Source organism: Tiliqua scincoides, chromosome 2, assembly GCF_035046505.1.
Source record: "Tiliqua scincoides isolate rTilSci1 chromosome 2, rTilSci1.hap2, whole genome shotgun sequence".
NCBI lineage: Eukaryota > Metazoa > Chordata > Lepidosauria > Squamata > Scincidae > Tiliqua > Tiliqua scincoides.
The window spans coordinates 175,103,910-175,122,719 of record NC_089822.1 but is presented as its reverse complement, the minus strand read 5'-3'; the positions used below and the strand labels follow the sequence as shown (position 1 = coordinate 175,122,719).

Here is an 18,810-nt window from a genome sequence, read left to right as displayed (position 1 = left end):
TAACAGATAGCCCTATTCCAGTCCACCACTCATAAAACTCCAGCACAGATCAAATGAAGTACTTTCAACCATGTAAACAATGAAGATTGTTTACATGGACAAACATGGAAAATTATGCAAAACAGAAAATATTTATTCTATTAAAAGATGTTTGAGCGTTTTTAAAGCAACACATATTGGGCAATTACAATATTTTCTCTGATATATTCTTCTACCTGCTTTGTGTATCTCATTATCCAAGATCAACACAGAGATGCATGCATACATTGTTATTGAACTGGCATATGAACATAAACTGAAATCACCTTTTACTGAGTTAGACCATTGGTCCGTCTCGTCCAATATTGACTTCTCCAGTTGGCAGCCACTCTCCTAGGTCTCTGACAGAAACTACCTTTCCTAGCCCTGCTATCCAAACCCTTTAAAAGGACATGCCAGGAACAGAATGAAGGATTCTATTCTATTCTATTCTTTGCTTGGGATCATTAGAAAAGGTATTGAGAACAAAACAGCTAATATTGTAATGCCGTTGTACAAATCGATGGTAAGGCCACACCTGGAGTATTGTGTCCAGTTCTGGTCGCCACATCTCAAAAAGGACATAGTGAAAATGGAAAAAGGGGGACATGACTGAGACATACAAAATTATGCATGGGAAGGGTAAAGTGGATAGAGAGATGCTCTTTACACTCTCACATAACACCAGAACTAGGGGACATCCACTAAAATTGAGTGTTGGGAGAGTTAGGACAAACAAAAGAAAATATTTCTTTACTCAGCATGTGCTTGGTCAGTGGAACTCCTTGCCACAGGATGTGGTGATGGCATCTGGCCTGGATGCCTTTAAAAGGGGATTGGACAAGTTTTTGGAGAAAAAATCCATTACGGGTTACAAGCCATGATGTGTATGTGCAACCTCCTGGTTTTAGAAATGGGCTATGTCAGAATGCCAGATGCAAGGGAGGGCACTAGGATGCAGGTCTCTTGTTATCTGGTGTGCTCCCTGAGGCATTTAGTGGGCCACTGTGAGATACAGGAAGCTGGACTAGATGGGCCTATGGCCTGATCCAGTGGGGTTGTTCTTATGTTCTTATGTTCTTAAGGATCTTCAGCATGCAAAAGTACGTGCTTTGCCACCAAGCTGAAGCTCTTCTTCATATGAACTATTGCAAACTAACTTACTTGTAAGCTAAAGTTGCACTGAAGTGTTGCTGTATGTATGCCTCCAGAACAGTATTGAAATGCTGAAATTTCCTGTCTGCAATGAGTCCTATTATATAAATCTGTAACAGATGAATAGGATTAGTGCTTTCACACACCCAAAACAATCTTAAATATAATTTTGAAATTCTGAGTTTTAAGAAGCTTGGCAGAAATCTAGATATTACAATGAACCATTCAATTAAAGAAAAAATCCAAAATATGTAATCTAATAAATCCAATAGTTTTTTAAAAAGTAACTATGCTTTATAGCCTTGAAGCCACAGAACTATTCTTATAGTAAGTGGCTCAGTAAAATGATAGTCCCCATATGCTGCAATTAACAAACAATACAGGACAGGTTAATCAGTGGCTACTAATCATGATAACTGTGCGCTCCCTCCAGGTTCGTTGGCGGCCTGCCTGAATATTCCTTTGAAGTCAGCAAAGGTGGGAGAGAAGTATACCTTTCTCTCCTGTTTGTGGACTTCCCACAGCAGCTGGTGGGCCACTGTGGGAAACAAGATGTTGGGCCTTTGGCCTGATCCAGCATGGCTTTTCTTATGTAACGGAGGCTAGTACATCACGTATATATGTTTGTAGTATTTGGTACAGAGGTTCTTACCAGTGCATCGAAGACCAGAATGTCATATGAATCACTGTGAGAATGCTCCATCATGATATTAAACAGGGCATCTAAAGTATCTTGGAGGAACTGAATGAAGAGTGGAAGGAAATTAAAAGGATAAATAAGCATTTCAATCGTTCTGGCACCATGACAGGGTAAAGATCCTTTGAAAAACATTTTGATTCCTTTAAGAGGAAAACATGCCCCCTCGCTCCAGGGAGAGTGCTTCATGCCTCAAAAGATCCCTCCATCAGGCCTGTCACCTGGCATATCACCACATCTTTCAGGATTTATTTTAGTCACACCACACATTTAACTCAAACAGGCACAGCAGTGATTTTTCTAAAAAATTATTTAAAGCGAAGCATCACCTGCATTTTATGTTGGAATGAAAAGAATACGTCCTCTTTTTGGAGTGACAAGACTATGAATATTCAAGGTTGTGCTGCAAAACAGATCCTTGCAGTACAGCCTCTAAAACCCTGTCAAATCAGCCCTGTCAGACACCACACTAAACATGTCAGCAGTAGACTACCACTGCCTCCCCTGAACCCAGAGTGTCTTGCTGGTAAAACAGCTGTAGTTCCCCATCAAGATACTTGAAACATGGAAGTGTAGGAGGCAGACGAAAAGAAAATCTATTTTCACTCACTGGTATGCCTCATCTCACATTTAACAAATGTGCCGTCTGGCCTTTGCATGCTTATTGTATTATTTATTAAAATCAATCATGGGGGAAAGCCTAAATCAGGATCACAGTGAGGGTGGAAGGAGCCTTTAATTCTTTTCCTCCACTGTGGAGAGAAATCTGGACTATGCATTCCTCTATTTCTGTCACAGTACTTCTGATCCAGATTGCGCCCCCAACTGATTTTTAACAACAACAGGCACAAAAGGTAAAAATTACATTTGACATAATGTAATTTATTACTACAGCCTCCACCCCCCCCCCCCCAGCTTCCATTTTCACTCAGGTTGCTAGCCAAGCTGGGCGGGGTAGAGTAAAACACAGCAGTAAGGGGAAGATTTCTTCTTTCGCTCACGCTACCAGGCCTGTTTTTCCCTCCCTTCATGTTGTTTCAGGAAGCTCAGAGAGAGAAAGAGACAATGTGGGTTAGCAACTGGAGAACCTCGCAGAACCCTTAGAAGGCCAAAATCAGTCACTAGCCTCACAGCTTCCAACCACTATTTTATACAGCAGTTGTCTTCAACCTTTTTCATGCCACAACCCCCCAAAATGAAAAAAAGTATGAGACCAGGATCCCAGTGCCAATCCTGCCTCCCTCCCAGGACTCAATCCACCCACCTCCTGCCCCTGTCACTGCCTGCCCATATCAGCCCCGTTTCCCCTTCTTCTTGTGCCTTCACAATAACCCTGTTATGTAACAGCCTGAGGAGGGCCATCTTAGAAACTGCGGGGCAAGACAGCAAGAAGAGGCTGTGCAGGATTATATCAAGAACTCCGTTTTGATAAAGCAGTACCATTACTGGATTGGATCCAAACCCTGTCTTGCACAAATTTTGAAAGGTTGCTGTGACCCCCCCCCCAAATGAGCTTGCTGCAACCCCCCCCCCACCCCCCATTGGGGTCATTATCCACAGGTTGAAGAACATTGCTATACAGTATCCAATATAGAGAATACCAAAAACTCTTCTTAGGCCACAGAAGTTCTTTCCAACACATCATCACATTTTGCTGATAAAAGTGTATAACAATCAAAATGAAAGCCCCACAAACTTAATAGATTTAAATCATCAGGGAGAAAATTAAGGAGCAAAAACTGGGGACCGAACCTGGTTTAGTTTAGCTTCAGACCATGTCCTGGTTCTCCATCAAAAAGTAACTGGAACTCATTTCCAAGACACTCCCCCCCCCCCCAAAACAAAATTACACCGTTAAAGGTGTAATCCTAACCTACTTTCCAGCACCAACATAAGGGCAATGCAGCTCCTAAGTTAGGAAACTTGGCAAAGTATTCCCTTCGTTTGAGGAGGCCTCCATGAGCACCACCCAACTGCAGGATGCAGCACATGCTCTATTGGCACAGCTATGCCAGTGCTGGAAAGTTGGTTAGGATTTGGATGTCAATGTTCAATGTTGCTCATAACACAATATTTTCCAAAGTAAAATGCATCTATATTCATCTTATGTTCAGAGATGTGTATGCATTTTTATGTACATTCACAGGAAAGGAGAAGATAATTGGTTGCTTTCAGTCTTCTTACAGTGATGTGAGCATCTTTCATTTGTACAGGCAGAAGCAGGTTGCCTTTCAAATTGGCCTTGATATTGTGCTTACTATGAGTTAATCATGCGCAAAGTGTAAAGACTTGAATCAAGGGATCTATGATTGTTACAAACTGCTGTGCCCAGAATGTTGATAAGTTTGGGGAGTGCTAAAGCAGCAGCTCGCTGATTCTACTTTAATCAAGGTGAGCATCCCAGAAGAATATTTGTGGGAAGTCTCAAATCAAGAGAAAATGAGTTATACTTGCTGTAGAGCACTAGAATTACTGCCTTGGCTTGCAGTATTTTATGGAGAGATTCTCCCCAGCTCTAGTCTTGAAGCCAAGCTGGGGGAAAAGTATTCAAGATGATGAAGCAGGTTTTGTTTCTGTGCATTTGTGTGCAGCTCCTCTTACCTATGCACGCCATTTGATTTAAAGATTAGATCTCATTCTCCACCCCAACCAATGCAGACAACAAACCTGGCAGTGCCCTTGAGATCTAGTAAATCAAGAAAGCTGCTCCCTGCAAAGCCTGCTCCCTTCCACCAGGACAGAAGGCAAGTTTACGGAAGGAGATTTCAACGCAAGTGAACAAACCTGAGTAGGAGGCACAGAGCAAAAACACCAACTGTTTTCTTTGGTTTGAAAAATATTTGGAATTGATTTCTTAAATCATTGAGGTAAAGAACCATGCTTGTTGAAAAAAGGGAAAACAAAGCAAACAAAGAAAAGCACCCTCTTGGGTAGGACAGAAAAGGGTTTAAAACAGTGATGTTAATAAACCAGGAATCCTCGTTAAAATATATACAAGCAAGTAGGGACTCCCACAGCCAAATGCTGCAATGTATGCCCAGTTCCCACATGACACGCTGGGGTCCAGAGCCCAAGTCAGCCTGGAACACTTGAGGCTTTCAGGGAGGTAGGTTTTGCTTTCAGGAGGGAGAAGGTAGGGAAGACTTTCAGGAAGGGAGGTAAAAAGACCACAAATGTGAGCACTTTATTGCTACATATTGGGGAAGAGGGAGTTTTCTGGAGAGTGGGGGAAAACTGAATCCCTGTTCCTTCCCTTGCTCCTGAAATATCCCTCTTCAGAAAAGAAAAAGCAGGTTTTTTGAACCTCAGGGCATGTGTCCCCTCAGAGGCCCTCTATAAATTCCTTCCCTGACATTTTTCTTTCTTTCTTTTTTTACTGCAACAGTCTCACCATTCTGTAGGTTGTAGAAGCCACTGAACATAGGTTGTTGAGCTATTTATTTTTAATTTACAAATTAATATACTTCTGCATGCCTGTGGAGACTCTTCTGTGTGCAGAAACCATTGTTTTGCATGTGGGTCAGTGTTGCTGCCAACGTGGATCAACAATGAACCACTCAAGGCTGGAACTGAAAAGAGTAATGACAGATACCAGATCACTTTGCAATACTCTTTAGTTGACAAACTACCATCAGTTACAGGGACAGAAATGAAACCGAATGAAGCAATCACCTCAGGCGGCAAATTCCAGCAAAGGCACCATTTTCCTGACTTTTGTGCATGTGATTAAAATGAATAAGCTTAAATTCCCAGAAAGTCTAAGGCAAGCATTGCCAAATTGTACTGTATGGGGAACACATGTTGATTTCAACATGATTCTGTGGGTAATGACATACAGAATGTTTAATTTGCCTATGGTCTCTAACTATCATTTCCAGAAATTGATAGGCCTACAGAGAAAAACAATAATTTTCTGGTGGGGCCAATTAGAGTAGATTGAGTCATTTAACTTGCCTAAAGTCATCAACAGTCTGCTGCTCTAGAAAAACAAAAAGGAAAATTTCTTTCCATGAATTCCTGTTCTCTGAGCCTTCTGGAGAGCACTCCAGACCCTCAGGTAACACTTCTCCCCCCCCACCCCCGGTAGCTGTAAGGCAGGTCTCCTTACTTTTGCACATCTTCTTCCTAGGAAGCGCTACCCTCTCTGTCCTGAAACAGCAGCTGTAACCCCCTCTGTAACATCATCTTTGATTTCTTCTCCCCAGAGCCACATCAATAGAAGTATGCCCTCCAAAAGGCACAGAAAATGGGAAATCATGGTAAGAAAACAATAGGTTTTCTTTCTTTTGGATTCCAAGCAAAATTGCTCGTCTGAGGAGTTCTGTATTTCAAAGTTGCTCCTGGAAGGCTTGGTCTGCTTCTCCAGCTTCTAGGGTAGGGTGGAGAAGGAGCTTCATGTTGTTTGGGCCTGTGTTGCCTGTGGAACACCTAAGGCCACCTGGTTGGGGAGCTGGGAAATTGTAGCTGCAAACAGTGACCAGGGTAGAAAGCAGTGATGAGAAAATCCAGTGTGACTTGACTTGAGTCAAGTCACAGAGTCACCGGCTCCCGCAACTCGACTCGAAAAAGAGTCGTAATGGGGGCACTTTCCAAGTCTCTGAGTCACCCTTTAGTGACTCTAATGGACTTGAGTCGAGTTGCGCCCCCTTTAAAAAGCCAGCCATGGAAAGTGTGTGTGTGTGTGTGTGTGTGTGGGTGTGGGTGTCCTCTTTACTCAATCCCCTGATGTCCCTGTCCATCTGTAAACAGGGCAGGAGGGGTGGGAGGGTCTGTGAGAGAGTTGGGACAGAAGCAGCAGAAGGAAGGGAGTCATGAGCAGCAGCTGGGAGGCTTACCAGGATGACACGATCCTTGGCAGCCCTACTCAGAAGTAGTCCCACTGTGGGACTTGCTCCCCCAAGTAACAACACAGCCAAGAAGCCATGATATTGGAAAGTAGAATCGGGCAAAAAAGTTTTCTTCCCCCACCCTGGACTTCTAAAAAGAACTCCTTGGGCTCCTCCTCCTGCTCTCCCTCAGCCAATAAAAATATCCAAATGGCCATCCTTTGTCCAATGATAATCTGTTCCTTCCTTCCTATGAGGAAAAAGATTTCACTCCTGCCTCCCCCCTCCCACCTGATTCATTAACCCTTTCCTGCCTCCTGGCTGGAATTCCCTGCTACTCACCGTTGTAATGCTTGCCCCACAAGATTTTGAATGCCATGAAAACAGTAAACAAGCACCCCAGACACAGGCAGACTCAAGTCTGCACACATGGGGATGAGTCCTGAGACAGGGGGGAGCCTGACTTGAGTCTTTTTCAGTGTCTTCCACATGTGTGACTCACAAGTTGCCCAGTCACCCAAAATCATGCATTTTCATGACTCGAGTCCGAGTCACTGACTCAAATTCCCACCACTGGTGGAATACACCCCTCCCCATACATACACATATACTTGAAGTGACCTCTCTAGATGGCAGGAGAGTGAGAAATGAGGTTCGGCTTGTTATTAGGGTTTTTTAGCCAAAACACAGCAGGGCAGGGGATGGCATAGGTGATCATGAACACTCCCTAGCCCTGTTGAGGTCTCCCCTGTGTGTCTTACGCACAAGCCCTGACTGAGGACTGGAGGACAGAACAGGGAATTACTCAGGTTGTGCTCCGCAGACTTAAAAAGGCTTTGAGTTCATTGAGTTCAAAAAGGAACTCTGCTTGATGCCACAAGGCAGGGCTAGACTGGAAGAGAGGGTAGCCCCTCCCCCTGAAGATGATCAAAATAAACATCCTTCCTTCCTATACCTACAGGAGGGAGGAAGTGCTACACAAAGGTTCTGCTGAGGCTTCCAGAAGGCACAGGAGAACACGACTATATTATTGGAGACAGACCCCTATCTGCAATCCTGGAGAACTGCTCGCTAAGAGCATAGACAGACAATACTGAACTAGAGGACCAATGAGCTTGCTGAGTAGGAGGCAGCTTCCTGTGTTCAATCTCAAAGAAATGTCTAATGTTCTTCAATAAAATGGGAAAGGGTCTCAGGAATAGCACCCAGCTTCTTCACTTGTGCACCTATAGAACTTCTATGCTGTGAGGAGACAAGTATTTTATAAAAGCTTATTCTTTTCAAATCAAAATATACATGCATACACTTAAAGAAGGGCATGTAAGTTTTTGGTAATAGCTTGACTTCCTCTCACTACTGAGAGTACTGTAAGTCCTTATAATGTTTATAATAAAAGCAGCAGGATGACAGACAGAAAAAGAAAACAATACAGGTTGTGCCTCATTATCCACAGGGGTTCTGTTCTGGAACCTCTTACAGATTAAAAAAACATCAGTGGATACCAAGTCAGTGGAAAAAAAGCTTTAAAGACCCACTTCCAGGTTTCTTGCTCCTCCACTGTCACTCCAGAATGCAATGGTATAGAAGCTATACTGCACTCAAGTCACTAGATGAGGTGAATAATGGAATCTTATGGAATGAAATTATAATTATTTAACAGTGTGAATTTTAACAGTAGGAATTTAATTAATTAACAGCGCAATCCTGAGCTGCACTTATGCCAGATTCCAACTCCCGTTCCCAGGGAGTTAGGAGCGGCCTCAAGTCGCTCTGCTCTCCTCGCACTTGTGTCACCTCAGGAGGTGACACAAGTCCGAGGAGACCCATAGTGCAAGGGTAGCTTACCCAGAGGTAAGGGGAAAAGTATTCCCTTACCTCTGGCTGAGACACGTTGGGTACCTATTTTGCACTGGATACAGCGCAAACCTCACGACTTGCCTGTTCCAGCGCAGGATAGGCTTGTGCCCTAACTGTAGGAATTTTGGTAGGAAGGTAAGATTTTGATGCTTTTTTCCCCTTGTTACAAGATGTTAAAAGGTGGACTCTGGTATCAGTGATAAGTCAACTCTGTGGATGCCAAATCCGTACATACTGAGGTCCCAACTGCAAACAGAACCTTGTTCACTATTCTTAAGAACTATTAATAAAATCTGAACTTCAGTTCCATCACAGTTGTATCTTTAAAAGCATGAATAAGATTTACCTTCACAATTTCTTCCCCATCCACAATCTTCAGTTTTTCCAAGTTTTCCTGCAACAGCTCAGGCTTCATCCGCCACTTCAAAAGGCCCAGTAAACCCACTGCAGAGAGAAGCAGAAATATACTCAAGGACAGGAAGAGAGAGCGATTACCTTTCAAGTGCACCATCAAAATCCTTGTCAGAATCCTTAGGTTCTTACCATTTTGAGTCAGCTTGGTTGAACAAACAAGAGTTGAAATGACAAAGGAATCTCTTGAGCTGACTGAGAGCCCTCCTACATTGCTTGCACTTCGACTTAAGGTCGAGCCCTTGCAGTCTACTTGATGGCGCGAGTAAGGAAGACCCAGGTACGCACTGGCATCCTCCATTTTCTTACTTTCACCCTTGGGGAAAAAAGTGCAAGTGAAACTCACCGGAACAAGTCAAATTCCTACAGCTGTAGCTTTGCTACATTTTTCCACACTGGTAATCTTTTTTAAAAGAATGTTTATTTTAAAAATGGGATACTGGGAGATTATGGGCGGTATAAGACTAAGGCTGTAATCCTAACCATTTTTAATCCTAATCCCAACCTAAAAATAGAACTTACTTCTGAGTAGACCTGGTTAGGATTGTGCCCTAAATGCAACATTCACAATGTACTTTTCCTAGATAACACCAGACTATGCCCTACTCCATATGGGAAGCCAGTTTTGAAACTTCAGTGGCAGAGAGAGATTTGTCACTTTTACAGGGGACACAGAACTTTTGAAATCAAAAGTTGGCCATCCTCATGTATGACTTACATAAATATTTTGTCATGGATCACATGATATCTCTTTAAACAAAGTAAAGACTGCCTTCAGGTTTGGAGAACACAGGCAATAAATATCTATACCTCACAACATTTCAGATACTATAGGCATAATATAGAGCAACTTAAGTCGAACCAACTGCTTTGAGGATCAAAGTCTAAATATTTTTAGGAGTAGTAGGAGCTTGCCACAGAGAAATACAAGATTTTCCAGTCAGCATAGTAAAATAGTCCCTCATACCTTCAGGACTGCCAAATAGTGATAGCCATCAAGCAGAGTTGTCCCATCCTCCTTCATTAACTTGACAAAGGCCATTGCAAAGTTCTTTTCTCCTTTGTCTTTTGCTGCACAATATAGAATTTGGTATTAATTTCTTTTTCTAAATGCTCCACAGACCTAATCTTACACATTGAAAGCAGAGAGAGGAACAGGGTTACTTACAGTCCTGAGATGACCGATGTCTAAATGTAAAACGCAGGTGAATTCTTTGCATGTCTTCAATGGGCAGTGCTACCTATGTAAACCAACAGCTATTAAAATGAACAGTTCCCACAATCAAAATAATTTGATTTCACAGAGGCAAGGCCTGCTAGTACTTAGGGGGGTAGCGACATGATCAAATGCAATGCTCTTCTGCAATGTTTATATGCCAACTTCTTAGTGGCTAGCACATTACTTCATAGTTGGGCGAAATGCCTTTGAAGGAACAGTTGCATTTTCATGAAGACTCATACCATTGGTGCCATTATTCTTACATTATCACTGCAATCAAACACTTACCCCATCTATCACTGAGCAAGATAATAGTGATTACTTTCCAATAAAGCCAAATTTCAAAAAGCAACTTCTAATAATCCTTCATTATTTGTTTTTCATGTTGAGTATGGATTAAAAGAGGAATGTTGTATAAACAGGATTCACAGATGCAGAAACAGAGACCCAGGTGAAAATTCTTCCACACGTAATAGCCTAACAATTCCTAGAGGTGCTGCTACAAGGAAAACATAATACTGTCCTGGTGCATCTGCAAACACAGCCATCAGTTTTTGGTGGTGGTTCTCATCACTCTGATGGCAGACAAGCATGCCCCCATGCTCAGGCACATCGTTTCCTGGAAATGGTGCCAGTCAGATATCACTTCTTCCACACAGCTGCATTTCAGAACAGCCAGGCTGCTCCAAATGAAAGAAATTTCATACATCTGGACCATTCTTGAGAATGTGTCATAACTTTCATTCATCACAGATACCTCTACCTGTAGAGATTTCTCATGTACAGCTGGGCACTGCTAATTAAAATTAGAATATTCTTGGGCACAGAAGATTTCAAAGACTGGTTAACAAAGGTCCAAATGCTTCATTGTAAGTCTATCCTGGATTTTCTTTGGGAGACAAACTGGTCACAGGACATTTTGAACAGGGGAAAATAAACATGTTTTTGTACAAGTATATATTATATTACGCATTTTCCTCCCTGCTGCTTTCTGTCTACTCTTGTTAAAACACCTTAATGGAATTAAACTCATTATCTACCTAAGAACCACATTAGGACAATAATTTTCTATAGTGCTCTCTCTTTAAAAGAAGCAGATTTACAATAAGCTTCTCTGGTAGCCTACAGCCATTTTGTAATTATTTCCATCAAACCTTCCAAGAATTTGCTGATTACAAGTTACAGGCAACCTAGAGAGATGTCTATTAATTCTTCTCTAACAAGGACAAGCCTGATGGAAATAAATTGTATTGAGAGTTTGGGAAGGAAAATTACTGTATTTTTGTAATTTTCTCAGGTTACTGAACCACATTGCTTGTAGTATGATAAAAAGTACAATGTGGTAATGAACACACTGGGAGAAAACAAAATGAGACGATCTCTGTTATTACTTGTGTTTGAATTTCTACCCAATCTTACAGGTCCAAGGCAGGTTAACAACTATAGTGTTGTTCCAATTAAAATATCAATTGTATTGTTTTGGGGCAATAAATGCAAACTCCTTTATGCCTTGCATTCCTTTAGGTATATTTCAAAAGTCTATAATTTAGCATAAGTAGCAGCACCTCATCAGGAAAGATTCTAAATAGGAAGCAGAAGGCATCCCCTCTTCCCCTTTGCCACACCTTTAATGTCTCCATCCAACGGGGCTGTTTGACTTGGTAGTAGACAACTGATTTGTATTCACTCGTGGGCTTGTCTCCAGCTCCTAAACAAATAGCATTCTTACAAGAACAGAAATAAAGAAAAGAGCTTCTTAGTTTCTGTGCATACAACACTTTCATCACATATATACTGTAATTTAACAACAACAACCAACAACAACAACGTATTTATATACTGCCTTTCTGGTCATCGGATTACTCCTCTGACTTTATTCAAGGTGGTTTACATAGGCAGGCATTTCTAAATCCCTCAAGGATAAAAATTTCATTTTTAACGTTGCCAGTCATTCAACCATCTAACTCTGGCTGCTTCAGAGGAGGTAAGTGCACAGCCAGAAAGCACTTCCAAGGACACCATAATTAGGCAAGGGCTGTGCCTGCATCTCACTTCTTTCTGGGTTGGAAATGCTGTACCTGTCCCAACTGTAAAGATTCTGTTCCACAGACATAAAACTTAAAAACTTCTTTTTGTCTTACCAACTGAAGCTCATTAACATAAACTCAACTGCTCCAGGCAGGGGCACTTCAATTTTCCAATGTACAAGTGAAGACCCAGCATCCATAGCAGCCAAGGAGGCAGGGGGGGGGGGCTTAGACATGGCAACTTCGCATCTTAGCTGATCAACAACTGTCTTACTGCTTCTTCATCCTCTCTTATAAGTTTCTTAAAAGGCTTATACAAGTAATTTCCTTATTTAATTTTTTTTAACTCTTTGAATAATTAGTCTTCTACTCAAATATCCCAAAAGTTTTTTCACCCTTTTTCAGCTAATATGTACTCTGCCCCTCAACTAATAACCTAGAAATTTGACAGTAAAGCAAAGATTGCTGGTACAGATTCTAGTAGTGGGATGGAATGGGGTGGCATCGCTCAGAATAGATCACAGCACCTGTATAAGCAATTCTGATTACACTCACTTCATACTGAACATGAACACAGTATATACAGTCAATTACAATAAAAATATTCAAAATAATAATGTATTATGTTCATGATTGGATGTATAGTGGAACAGGTGGAAAGGCACAGTCTTACTCTCCTACCATGTATAAGGACTGCTTTGAGGAGAAAAAACAATCCACTCTGGGCCCATGTCAAATTAATTTGGCTCAACCTATAATGGATTAAATTTCCTTGGCAAAGAGTTTTGATGAGCTGTCATTCAGTAACATCTATCATCACTGAAAGAGAACACTGTCCCATGTGCAAGTATTACACAGGATCAAAAGGTACACCTCTTCATTTTGCAACTGAAGAAAGTTGGTATTTCCCAAGCTGTTAAGTATTTCTGTTTTTAAGTGCCCATATTTCAAAAGTACTTTCCAGCCAGGAGTTTGTTGAAGAAATCTGGACATCTCAAAGAAGCATTTCAAGGAAAACAAAGTATACAATTACAGGTCAACAGTACATTACCTATCTTTTCTCCTGTAACAAAGCAATCAGTTTTTCAATGGGCTTATTCTTCTGGAAAGGACTTATATACTAACAAAGGAAATTCTTTTGTTTATTCACTGCTCTTTAATTGTCAGGCTGTGTGTCTCTTTCTTCTATTTGCATTTCTGTAGGTATACATGACATTTGCAAGAACAGCCCTACATGATCTAGCCTGGAATGTGCACCCCTGAAGTATGGAACAGAAATATTCTGGTAAGTGAACTGGGCCAAACCCAGACCATTTAAAAGCCATTCAAGGAGTTATCATTTCTTCAAAATTACAAATATTACTAAATAATACAATAGTGGTTTTTTCCATTGTAACACCACACCTGATGTCCATGCATTACCAAGAAACTTTGTCAGTTTTGCCCTTGAGTCCTAATAGCCATATGTTTTTTAAAAATCCTTTAAATATGGTAATATACATATATCTGGCCAGGCGGCTTTCAAATTCAGACATTCCTTATCCCATAAACATAAGACAGGCTTGCAGTTATAAGCCTACATAGACAGGACTCTGGGTAGGTTCAAGATCAAGTGAGATTTTTCCTTATACACATATTAATAGAACAAAACCAATAGGCTAGAACTGCTGAACAAATTTATCCACAACTGCATTTGTTTTTAGGGACACAACAAAGCTGAGTTTGTTCATCTTTGATTTGCTTGGAAGAATGCAACACTTACTGGTATCACTTTTCCTTCTTCATCACAGACACACATGCTGACCTCAATGTTTCTCTGGGTGGTTTTATTATACTTATCTAAGTCTCCATATAGCAAGGTGATATAGATGTCATTCCTGATATCACCTGTGGGAAAAATGCAAAAGGTCAAGTACCAGGATAAAAAGGATTGCAAACAGGTAACTCAACCAAACCTATAAAAATTATGCCTTGCATACTAATTGCTAGGTGAAAATTCGAGGGAAAATGAAATTCAGCTCTTATAGTTATCATTAGAGTTGATGCCATTGCCAGGAAAGGGCTTTATGTTGGTTCTCCATCAGAAGGTAATTCTCATCCTGCAATGACCCCTTCTGGTTAAGGACAGTCAAGACAGAACAGCAAGCGGGAAAGAGCCACACGCACCTCTGCTGCACTCTCTTGGGTCAGGCTTTGTACAACTGTGTATCTAGCACTGTGTGTTCAAGAGGGCTTTGAGCTTTTTAAACACTAGACCCTTCCGTCCCTCCAGGCAGCACAGAAAACAGCTTCTGAAACAAAATAGTCTCAAAAGGAGTTTTTGGTATGACACCAGTGTCTGCTATTCCAGGAAAAATGTTCAACAAAAAAACATGAAAAATCACATGCACTTCTCACAAGTACTACAGCACCTTTCGGAATCCTGGCCTTCATATTTCAAGGCCATAAATGAAGGCAATGGGTTGCACCAGTCTGCAATTCAAGAACCACTCTGAACTCTCAGTAATATATTACCCCTGTGAGTAGGTAGGATATGATTGATTTCAAAGCAGAGTGGGAAAACAGTTTGATAGGAGTTAACATTTCCATTAGAAAAGTGGTGAATTGTACCCAGTTATTTATTTAGACAAAACTTGAAATTTTGAAGCCATCAGCATGTACTAGTTAAGAAACTGGAGGTTTTAAATGACAGTGAATATAGCTATAAGAACATAAGAAGAGCCCTGCTGGATCAGGCCAAAGGTAATCACGCCTGTAATCTAGCTTCCTGAATCTTAACAGTGGCCCACCAGATATCTCAGGGAGCACACAAGATAACAAGGGACCTGCTTTCTGGTGCTCTCCCTTGCCTGTATGCCTTCCTATAAAGCATCTCCCAATGGAATTTATAACAATATTGTAATTTGCTAACATGCATACATAAGCGTCAGCTTTTTAAAATGTTATTGATTCTAGGTGTCTTTTGTGATACAAAATCATATATGTCGATGTACATGTTCTTGAATAGACTGAATGCTGATTTTGTGTAAGAGCTAATGGAAATCCCAAAATCCCAATGTTAGTTATCCTCTCAGCCCCTGAAACCTATGCTTCCTAAGCAACATCATGTGTGGCAGAACCAGGTCTAAGCTGAAGTAGCACCGGAAGTGGCATACAAATTTCTCTCTCCCCTTTTTTAAAAGGTTGCATACACACCCAAACTTTCTTCCCTTTGCTTTCATCTCCTTCTCCTTGATAACTGCCTAGTCAGTATGGATGGACCATTCTGGAAGCAAGAGAGGAAGTCTTTGTCCATCATGCTAGCCCAATATATTTTGAAAAAGTGAGCAGGAGTGCAGAAAGGTAGCAGCAGAGCAATTCTAGAGCTCCCCTTTACTACCAGCTCTGCTACACTGCCTCATACACTGATTCATTTGGTTACTTGCAACAGGATTGCAGGCACAGCAGACCCCTATTTCAAAACTGCCACTGTGACTTGCTCACAGTAGCAGTACTTGAGGAAGAGGGTCACCACTTCTCTAGTCCAGAGAACAAGGACTGGCGCACAGCTGCAGGTGTGGCATGCTGGGGGAAGCAGTGGACAGAGCACTGCCACCAATTTCCTGCCCCCAACCCATCACACAAAGTTGCAGCCAAATGCACCAAGTTAGAACTGGGTCAGCCAGCAGAAAATTATCATGATGAACAACTATATCAATGTTTTTATTCAGAAAACACATTTCCACCTGCTGAAGTATTATATTTCAACATCTTTGACAGACGTCTATTGTTATAAATAATGCAACACACAACATTCAACATGCACACCCTTTCCTTGTGGCATCTGAACTAAAAAAACGCAAGACAAAATGGCACGCCAGTAGAAAAATAAACAACCTCTTACCTGGCATGATTATTTCAGGAAAGCCAAGTTTCCGAGCCACAACAGTTGTCCTGTCAACAAGATGAGGATAGTCCTTTCTAATCTGATTAATGTCACCAACAAGCATTTTCATCGTCACCCACAGCCCTTACATAAGAAAAGAAAAACAGTGCATATAGTCAAATGTGAACTACTACATTAATGTTTCTTTTTCTTATCTAGTAGGTGTTTCAAGAAAATTAATTTTTGTAACAAAAGAAAGAGACCCCCACAAAAACATGACCATTATACTATTTCTTTCTTTTTTTTTTTTTAAGTTGATGAAAATACACAGGTCTAGGGAATCCCTGGATCCCTCTGGGAAACCGATCTAATCTTCCTACATTTCTTCTTCCCCTTTGCTTCCCCTTTCTTGCTCTGCTACTTCTCCTAAGGACTTTCTTTCTTCACACTTCCCAAACAACAGTTTACATACAGGGCTCAGTCAAGAGTGAATGGTTAAAAGTAGCTTTATGTCAGCTAGCCATAGGAGTGAATAGGCATGTTCAACTAAGCACCATTTTTGTGTTTCCCCCTCCCCCCCTTTTTAGTCATTAAAATAAACCTTTTACTGCATGTTTCATTCATGCCTCCCTCTTCCTTTTCCCACCAATGCACATTGCTATGCCACTGGCCACTATACAGGATTCCTGCACACTAACAGCACAATCCTGAGATCGCACTAGGCCAGCGTAAGTCTCTTACACTGGCCCAGGAGTATTGCAAATGTGCCATAAGACACTTCTGCACCTCTATTCAAGTTGCAGAGGTTGACACAAGGATTCATGCTGGCCTTCCCGCACCACAGCAAGCTGCGGCAGAGGTGAGTTTGCGCTGGTGATGGGCCATCAGTGTGGGGTTGGGGGAGGGCATAGGGGAGGCATTTCAGGGGCGTTCTGGGGTGGGAGGAGGGAGGGCGGCAGGTGAACTGGTGGGTGGGCTGGGCCCAGGAGCAGGGTGGGACCAGTGTCTGGCACCAAGGCTGGATACTAGTCCTGCTCCCAAGAAGCCCAGCCTAACTTTGGGATGCTCAGATCTGTGCCAGCAATTTAGCTGGTGCAGATCCAGTGCACTGCAGTGGCTGGGGCAGTGCTTGGCATAAGGGGAAAAAGACCCCCCTTGCCTGAGTTGTGCCACAGTCACCTCCAACCCTGCGCTGGATACAGCGCAGACCAACCAACCTGCCTGTTCCAGCACAAGTTAGGACTGGGCTGTAAATTGCACGTTACACATTTTTAAAAAAGCACTCCTGGCAATACCATACATGAGTCATCACCAAGCTCCACTCCCAAGGAAGTGTCTTTTGTGAGAATCCGTATCTGTACATCCAATAAAACGGCTTATACAATTTCACAAATCAAGTTTTAAGAATCAGTGCTTCTACATAAACAATGCAACAGCTCTACATCCTCCCAAGGCATTTGCATGGCATGCATCATAAAAACGAATCAGTCCTAAGGACCTGTCATTCCTGGGGTGTGTATGTGTATGGGACTTTTAAGATCATGTATACTTTACCTTGGCCTCCACTATCGCCTTTGAGTGCTATGACCTTGCTTAAAAGATTATGCAAAAACTCATTTTCTGGCACTCTAAAAGGAAGAAGAAAAATATTATGGAAATTCAAAGACAAGAGGATTCATATAAGAATTCAATAAAATAAGTAGGAACTGAATCTAGAACAAGTTTTCAGGCATACGCCCTCTGTTTCCTGCACTATTTGGATTTGTAACAAAGCTTGTGTCAGCCCCAGTAGATAAAGATGTGGGAGATGATGGTAAGAAGCTGCAAAAGTAAATAACAGGAGCTTCAAACTTCATGAAAAGAAGATAATCCCAGAGCCACAAATCAACGGAATGCTTACACAAGGGTAACAAATGGGCCAAATTATACATGACACCAAACTCACCAAGGTGCTTCCATCTTTCTCTTAAAAAAAGAAAATCAGCTGCAGGGAACTCTGATTCAGAACCATGGCATGGTGGGGAAAGGGTTAACCTTGCATTGTGGCCCCAACAAAAATCACGTGTACACGCATGTGCATGTGCATGCACATGGCTATTTTAAAGAAGAGAAACAGGACAATGTGCTTACCAGATGCAGATTCAAGAGCAGTGGTGCTGCAGGAAAAAATTGTTCTAGTGCTACTGCACATAGCACTACGCTAAATGGGCTCTATAAAAGTTCTCTTGCTCCATTTTTGGTTGCTGTTTGGTCAAATGGAAGAATATATTTGGATTGAGTGTGTCTTTCTCTTGTACAACACTGTACTGAGAGATGCAAAGCTACCTATCTGCAAGTGGAAGACATCTTGCAGATGTGGAAAGGCATCTGTGGATCCAACCAGAATTTATTAACTGAGGACCCAATTTTATCCAACTTTCCAGTGCTGATGCAGCCCTGAGGAGGACTCTATAAATGCCCCCCCTCCCGCAGAATGCAGCATGGCTGCATTGGCGCTGGAAAGTTGGATAGAATTGGGCCCTGACTGACTTGTGTTGCTGACATGTTTAAGAAACAAAATGAGCTTGTCTCTTAAAAGTACCACAGAGCTAGGCATGTTTAAATCCAATGATTTCAATGGATTTAAATATGCCTGTCTTGGATTACGGCACTTTTGAGAAAGTTACACTTAAGATGTTCAGGTAAATCAAGACATATACCTTTATTATGCAGTTCCTGAAAATTTGCTTTTAACA

At 41.7% G+C, this 18,810-nt stretch overlaps 1 protein-coding gene across 2 annotated transcripts in view; it reads right to left on the bottom strand.

Annotated features, from left to right (window-relative positions):
• The window catches only part of DOCK2 (dedicator of cytokinesis 2), a 337,258-nt gene that overhangs the window by 281,341 nt on the left and 37,107 nt on the right, over window positions 1-18,810 (bottom strand). For both annotated transcript variants that reach the window (XM_066613322.1, XM_066613323.1), the window contains exons 12-21: window positions 17,630-17,703; window positions 16,094-16,219; window positions 13,973-14,097; window positions 11,809-11,907; window positions 10,133-10,205; window positions 9,932-10,035; window positions 9,097-9,280; window positions 8,900-8,997; window positions 1,826-1,915; window positions 1,183-1,283 (exon numbers count right to left, since the gene is read on the bottom strand). In XM_066613322.1, the coding sequence (XP_066469419.1) occupies window positions 1,183-1,283; window positions 1,826-1,915; window positions 8,900-8,997; window positions 9,097-9,280; window positions 9,932-10,035; window positions 10,133-10,205; window positions 11,809-11,907; window positions 13,973-14,097; window positions 16,094-16,219; window positions 17,630-17,703 (1,074 nt within the window). The remainder of the gene's footprint in view (window positions 1-1,182; window positions 1,284-1,825; window positions 1,916-8,899; window positions 8,998-9,096; window positions 9,281-9,931; window positions 10,036-10,132; window positions 10,206-11,808; window positions 11,908-13,972; window positions 14,098-16,093; window positions 16,220-17,629; window positions 17,704-18,810) is intronic.